Genomic DNA, 7,635 nt, shown 5'->3' on the forward strand with positions numbered 1-7,635 from the left:
AACAAATGATGTCCCAGCTCAGAAGTGTTTAAATAGTGAAGTATCTCTCCTTGTAGAATGGATCTGTTCGTTTTTAACTTCATGGAAACTGCTTGAAGTTTTTGACATTTGAATTGCTCTGGTTCTGCGTGAATCAGGAAGTTTTGAGATCAATTTTGATAGTGTTCAGCAAAGGCTAGTTGTTGATATTTCTAAAAGCAATCTGCTGGGTTTTGTATCTCAGGAAAATGAATATGTATCAAAAAGTAATAGATGTAAATTTCTATCAGTGTGATGACTGTCTTACACTGGGACTTGTAAAATTAAAAGAAATACTCTGGACTTAAGATATTTCCATTTGAATTGCAAAGTATTAAAATTAATTTAATACAAAACAGAATACTGTACGTTATACTTATAATCATATTAATTATATAATATATAATATTATATTATATTTTGTAATTATACCTATATACTTGCAGATAACATGCAAAAATTATAAATTATTAAACCAGAATATTTTCAAAATTTACTAGAAAGGGAGATATTTGAATCCTTATTCATACAAATTTGGGTCACAATTCTGTATTTGAATACATTTTCCCATTCAGCTTTGTGACTTTTAACAATTTGTAGCTGCTATGCAAATGACAACCAAAGACTTCTAGCTCCTTCATTTCATTGTACAGTCATTCTTAATCTCAGATGGGTTTTGTTCCCTGAGCTACTCTACAGTCCCCTTTCAAGAAGTTCTGATCTATAATAAGTAATCAAAGCAAGAAAATAATTTTCAGCTGTAATAATAAATTTGGCAAAATAAGGTTTGCTAGAGGGCATGGATACCGTAACTCCGCTTATCACTTGCTGATGCTTGTGATGATCTCCATACTCCAATTTTACTTATGTTGAAGACCCAAGTGTATCTCATTCATATTATTCCTGTTGTTCTCTTCTGTAACTGCTTTCTTTTTTCTGTAATATCCACAATCTCTCTTTTACACCAAAGTGAATTTAAATTTTTTTGTTTGGTGAAAGAGTCACAGCTGAAGGGCTTGTATTGCTACATATGTGGACATACACACTTCCCCAGCTGCCCCTCTACTTCTCCTTTTTCTCAGTCTTGCATTCATGTAATCAAATATATTGGTTTCAGTATCACACCACTTCAGGATGCTTGTACCTACAGGCTGCTTGGCAGGTTGCATTATTACTCTGAAAAAAAATTGTGTGGAATCAACCAAGAAAGCAGTCATGCTCTTGTTAGGGAAACATAGCGCTAGACAGGAGTTGAATGCCTCTCTTGCAGAAAAAAACAAAGCGTTGTCCTTTTGGGTTGCAACCAAGCTAAAAGACTGCCAGTTTTCAACACATGAGAAATCCCATTTTCCTGTATATGGCAGTCTTCCTTTCTAATTACGTATAGCTCTGATTGGAAAAGCTGGGTTTCTCCTGAATATGGCTAGTATAATGGAATATAAGATTGCGACATCATGGAGTTTTCTGATACACTGATGTGTGGTCTTTATCCACTACCTGAATACTCAGGGACACACATTTCCCAAGGTCTAACCAGACAGAATTGGGATTCCCAGATCCTCATTTTCTGAAAGAGTTAGGAAATATTCAATAATGCTAACCCTAGAAGCCCTTTTGAACACAAACTGGTTCACACTAAACCGGTCTAAGTGTGGCTCAGATTCCACAGGTCAGGGTTTTACTAGGAAATTTGATATCAAACCATTCCTCTGACAAGATCCAAAGTGCCATTGTTCATGCAAACCAGCAAAAAATTCCTCAAAAGTACTTCTACTCAAAACTACTTCCAATTACTGCAGAAAACCAATATAATTATTGAAAATCTTCACAACTGTAAAGTATGTGTTTGATAATTAGCTGCTGTGATCACTACATGGATGCACTGTGATGATAAGACATGTAAGACTGCTATACCAAATAAAGTATTTTTAGAGTGTTACATTTTATGCTTTTGTAAATAACAAATAAATTACATCATCTGAAGTTAATATCCGCTTTATTTTTTACTTTATTTGGACATTGCTACTTTTGGATAATAATTATTCGTTTGTCCCATTTCCATATCCCTGACGTGCATCATAAAACTTGTTATTTGGTAAAATTGGTACACACTTTAAGTCCTTTCTGTGCTGTTGTCTCACAGACTACGACTGACTCGAGCACTAGTGAGAGCAAGAGTGCTGATGACTATATTATGGTTTCCAAAGAAGAGGAAGGAAGTAAAAGTGCTGTTCCGGAGCCGGTGCAGTCCCTTCAGGCACACAAGGAGTCAGTGGTGAAGCCAGAAGCTCCATCTCGTTCTTCTTTGATATTCTCTGACCCACTGATGGGTTCAATTTCAGCCTCCTCCAGCAACCTGAGCTCCAGCCCTGATGACGACAGCAGTAACAACAGCAAAGATTCTGACTTTGCTATTGTCAGCCCACTGGACATCTAAAGAAACAGGTTGGGAGAGTTTGGGAAGTCAGTCATTACAACTCAGTTCAAATTCCTATGATTCCACGGGCTGGACACTTTGTTGGATTAGAAGGGCAGAAAATAGATAGAGGTAACCCATTTCAGCTGCCAAAAGCCTAAATTAAAATTAAAAAAAAAAAAAAGGCAACACAAATTTGACCTTTTTGAAAATAATATACACCTTTTAATAACTGCCTTAAATAAGGACTCAGTAAAACCCAGTTCTAATATAGTGTTATTCTTAGTTATGCTGTTACTTTACTTAGGAGCATTTTTGCTATAGAACTGTTGCTTTCCCAAAGCATAGAATAGTATGTGCTAGGTACCATAATGGAAATGTGTAGATACTTGGCATCAGACCTGAAGCAGCAAAGACAAGCCAGATTTAATGTCGTCCTTTTACAAAATATGCTTGACTGGGTATTCTGAGTAGGAAAAGGTACTGTTTCTTATGAGACTGTGATTAGAGAAGTAGGGAATGAATATCAGAAAGATTAAAAGGATCATCCTGGTAGTAAGTTTGTTCTCCCTTAAGGAATCCTAGTTTCTTCATTTTCATCCAGCAATAGCCTGAGGTGTGTTCAAGGCAGAGGTTTGTGTAGTTGTTCCTCAGCGCTCACAGGAGGCTGTGTGACAAACTCCTTGAGAATGGGAAGCTATACAACAGAGCCTTATTTCCCTTTGTCTCCTTTTTTTTTCCCCTTGAGAGTCCCCAGTTCACCTGTTCCCCTCTTTGTATTTGTCTACTTTTACTTCCCCTGGCATGAATTATTTTTTATTTTACTGAGACTACCACAGTTAAAACAGTAGGTGCAAGGGAGATAACAGTATTTCATAGTGTAGACCTGAGCCAGTTGAACTAAAACTAGCTTGAGTATGATAACTTACCAGGGAAGGTTGCAAAGTGAAATGAAATATTCATAATTAAAAGCACTTTATGTCTCATTGCTATTATCTTCTATAGACTCTGTTTACATATATTCCTATACAATTTCCATATTTCTAGTGAAGAAAACATAATGGTGCAGCAGCGTTAACCAACAGAAAGTTTATAATAAACTCTATAACTTGTTCTTCTATGGAAAAGTGTATTTCTTCCCCATCAAGTAGCTAGTGCATTTAATAAGAGCTTTTTCAAGTAGATAAGGGGTTTTTTTGTGCTCTCTGATCCCTTTAACCTCTGCTGGAATTCAGAAAATTAAACCAGTGGTGAGTGGACACCTCTTCTTGCAGGGTCCACACAGAGCTAGCTTGAGGAAGGAATGCTAGTATATCACTCTATAACAGCAGCAAAAAGAAAGTATTATTTGCTTTGAAGATGCATATACATTATACTATGCAACAACTTCATAATTGCATGACGAAGCTTGTGTTTATTGGAAGGTAAGAAATGGTAGTTATTTGCTGCTTAGTCTGTAACTGTAGATGGAGTGAAGTACCATATTCCAAAGATGAGGTGATGTGTGATTTGCTGGTCTTAGATTTTACAAGGTCTGTGTCAGAGGCTGAATTGAAGAGTTAATTGTCATGTAATTACATAGTAGTTGCCATGTCCTTACATGTTCAAAAGCTGTCATGTAGTTCTTTGGAGATTATTTGTGCCTTGTAAAATACTAGAATGTTATGAGCAGGCATAGCATCATACCTCTCTACAACAGAGTGATGCAAACAGTCAGATGACTATTTAGATGAAAGATCTTAAATGCGTAACATTTACAAAAGGTGTTTATTTTGGTTTAATTTTAAGCTTCATAGAAAATCACTATGGAATTCAGCATGCATGCCTGTCTTCAGGTTTATTTTATTTCCCTGAGTTTGCATGAATGCCAGGGGATTAGGTGGCTGTTGATTTATTTAGGTCTTTCAAGCTTTTCTAGCCTTAACCCATTAAGCAAGGCTTGTACCACACCACCAAAAATGGGAATCTGTTCAAAAGCTACCTGTGGAAAGAGGAAAAAATATTCTGGGGACAGAGAGAAAAATTTTATATTCTGTGATACATAAACCTTCAAAGATTCCAGTACTTTGGCGGGAGAAAATGTTTTTACTTCTTTTTTATTTTTTTAAGCATCAGTCTTTTGATTTCTATTCTAGTTGGTTGTTTCAGGGATCACATTGCTATTTTCTTGAACGGTCTCATTGCCAATGGAAGAGTGTGATTTGTACAGGTTTTTTATTTTTGTAAGTTAGTTGTATCTTTAATATTGTATATTTTAAAACAGCAGTAAAAGTCTGTAAAGATTTTGGGAGTTTCCAAGAAATTTTTTCTGATCGGTGAATACTGATGAGCTGAATGCGTATCATGCCATGGGACGTGATAAAAATCTTCAGAAGCAGAGAGATGATTATACGAATAAGAACAGAGCAAATTCCAGTAAATGAATCTGCTTTGGCTGTACCATGTCCTTCCACATCTCAAATATGTTGTCTCTGATACTTGACCATAGTGCAGAGATAGTTAGAATTTTAGTATATTCATCAAGTTAGAAACTTGTAATTAGATAAAATGTCAAATCATCATCCTGTCTTGTGTTTTGTTAAGAATATACTGAAAGAGAAATTGTCATTTAAAACATGAGATTATTCTTTTTCTCCAAAAATTACCTGTTCATAATGCTCATGGATAACAATAATCAGATAGAAAAATTATATGCATTGCAAATTACTGAGGAAAACTAATAAGGCATTAAGATATGTATCTGAGACTGTTGTACTGTATCTCATATCTGTAATTTATTACTTTAAAGTCCCTTGCATGTCATGTCAGTTGTACGTACTGCAGAACTGCAGTATCATATTTTGACTGGGTATTGATTTAGTTGTGGAGCTTTGCATCTTTACTCTGGAAGAACATCTCGCCCGCTTTATTAAAGAAAAAATTAACAAAGTTTCTGGGCTGCGCTTGTGCTGTTTTCTCAAAAAAGAGGGAAAGCTTTTTGGCTAGAATACTGGAAATATTATTTCTGAGAGCTAGGGTGATTAAAAACTTCAAAACTATCGATATAAGCACAAAGTTTATTAATACTTTAATCTGATTTTATATATGTGATCCAGGGAATAAAACTGCTTGTCATTTATCTCAACTGAACAGTATGGAATATTTCCTATTTTTCCATTTTTCTTGTATTCGAAAATAACAAACCAGAATTTAACATGGTGTAACTTTTCTGCAATTTCATAAAACTCGTACAGTTTCATCGTTGTGTCTCAGTCACAGTACCTGTTTCTGTACAGTACTTATCTGAATCTCAATACTTTATTTCACCCTCTTAACTGTTTCCTATGATTCTCCAGTATGTTCTCATTAGGTGGCACTGAGGCAACTATTTAAAAGATTACATTTCAGATTTAAAGTGTACTTGTGCCTGGCAGTTACAATGTCATCTGTTCAAATACAGCAATCCTAACATGAACAGATTTCCAAATTCTGAGTGTCAACCCTTAAATAGTACTTCTGATTTTGTGCTGCATGTGTTGGTCTTGAATGAATGATTCTATTGTTTTATTAGACTAGAAAAGGTGCAATTTCATAAAATAAACTTCATTTGGCTACAGAATAGTAATTACACTGTCTTGTAATCTGTGCTGTTCTGTTGAGAGTGATTGTATACAGTCTCTGCATTAGTGTTTCCTGTGTCACGGAGTCTGCTAGGCTCCAGCTTCAGCAGTTAGCTAAATTTAGAGATGAAAGAGCATGAAAGAAGGTCATCAGAGAAACAGCAACTTCAAATGTGCACACAGGCAACTTGTTTGCCTGCTTCTCACAACGTATTTAACCACTACAATGGTAAGGGAGGTTTTAGGTATGTGGGAGGATCCTGCAAGAGGCAAAATGCACAACCCTGGAAACAGACAATGAGCTAGAAGGGCTGCAGCTTGAGACTCTCTTAAACTGTGGGTTCTTCAAGGCAGGAACCATCTTTTTCTCTGTTTGTACAGACCTTCTAGCATAGTTTGCCATGATCACAAACACTGTCAAGATGATGATGATGATAATAATGATAATAATACTGTACTCATTATTTCACCAGGTTCTGCTCTTTCAAACAGTGAGCTCGATTTAATTCAATAACAGTAACTCAGCTGATAGCAGTAGTGTAGTAGCAGAGAAGTTTGGTCCCACACTGCTAAAATAAGTGCAACTGAGGAGCAGTCACTTAAATAAATAAATTAAAACCAAAGAAACCCTGCACCAGAAACAGGACAAAATTATTGCCCAATACAAAAAGCTGTATTTCTTTCCAGACATATACGAAATATAAGAACTGTTTTCTAAATTGTGCTTCAGGTAGCCCTTGTGTACCTCATTTGACTACATCAGGTAGGTTTGTGCAAACCTATCTTTTTTTTTTTTGCTTGCAAAAACCTAGTGATGCAAGGATGTGGGAAGCATTAAAATATGTCAGCTGCAGAGGGAAGACATTGCGGTTCCATTTTCTGTGAATGGTAAGAATTTGATCTTTCAAATCCCACTGATTTAACACTTTCACTGTCCTCCATGGTGACAACATGAAAAACCCTGTAATCATTTCCAGAGATCTGATGGGAACTCTGCTGCTTAAATCATCACATGCGGTTGTAGAGCTCTGAGATGAGAAAGTTTTCACAGCTTTGGCTTTGACTGTGAGCTTCAGGGACTCACTAACTCATGCAAAGAAGCATTCAAAGATACTACAAATTATCATGTCAGTATCTGAGACCTTTTGGAATATAAATGGCTACATAATTTTGAGATGTAAGAATAGTTGTCACAATATCTTTACTTCCCACCTGTTGTGTTAGTTGAATTCAGCGGATGGGGAATATAGTAGCATTTTCACAGTATCATTAAATTGCCCTTTAAAATAAGAGAGAAAATAAAGCAAACAGATATTAAAAGGCAGATTGTCAGAGGTGTCATATAGCTTACTGGATAATATATACCTCTGTGCAATACTCAGGAACATTTATAATTTTTATCCATAAATGGGGGGACTTGCAACATGCTGGAACACATGACAGAAAAAGTAAATGAACACGAGCCTGTTCTTAAAACCATTTTTAAAGCTCCAAGGATAAAAATACAGCAAAAATATTTTTTAAAAATGTTTAAATACACACAAAACTTATTTAGACTTGCAAAAATTATCAGGTCTCAATAAAGTTTCATCTAGTTTAGAA

At 35.7% G+C, this 7,635-nt stretch overlaps 1 protein-coding gene across 8 annotated transcripts in view; it reads left to right on the forward strand.

Annotated features, from left to right (window-relative positions):
* TBC1D5 (TBC1 domain family member 5) overlaps positions 1–6,038 on the forward strand; it is a 318,415-nt gene extending 312,377 nt beyond the window's left edge. For all 8 annotated transcript variants that reach the window (XM_051808278.1, XM_051808281.1, XM_051808276.1 and 5 more), the window contains one exon: positions 2,162–6,038. In XM_051808278.1, the coding sequence (XP_051664238.1) occupies positions 2,162–2,455 (294 nt within the window). In that variant the 3' untranslated portion in view covers positions 2,456–6,038. The remainder of the gene's footprint in view (positions 1–2,161) is intronic.
* The last annotated feature ends 1,597 nt before the right edge of the window (positions 6,039–7,635 follow it).

The sequence above is a fragment of the Manacus candei genome, unplaced genomic scaffold (genome assembly GCF_025592945.1).
Source record: "Manacus candei isolate 608988 ecotype Guabito, Panama unplaced genomic scaffold, ASM2559294v1 h1tg000072l, whole genome shotgun sequence".
NCBI classification, from domain to species: Eukaryota; Metazoa; Chordata; class Aves; order Passeriformes; family Pipridae; genus Manacus; species Manacus candei.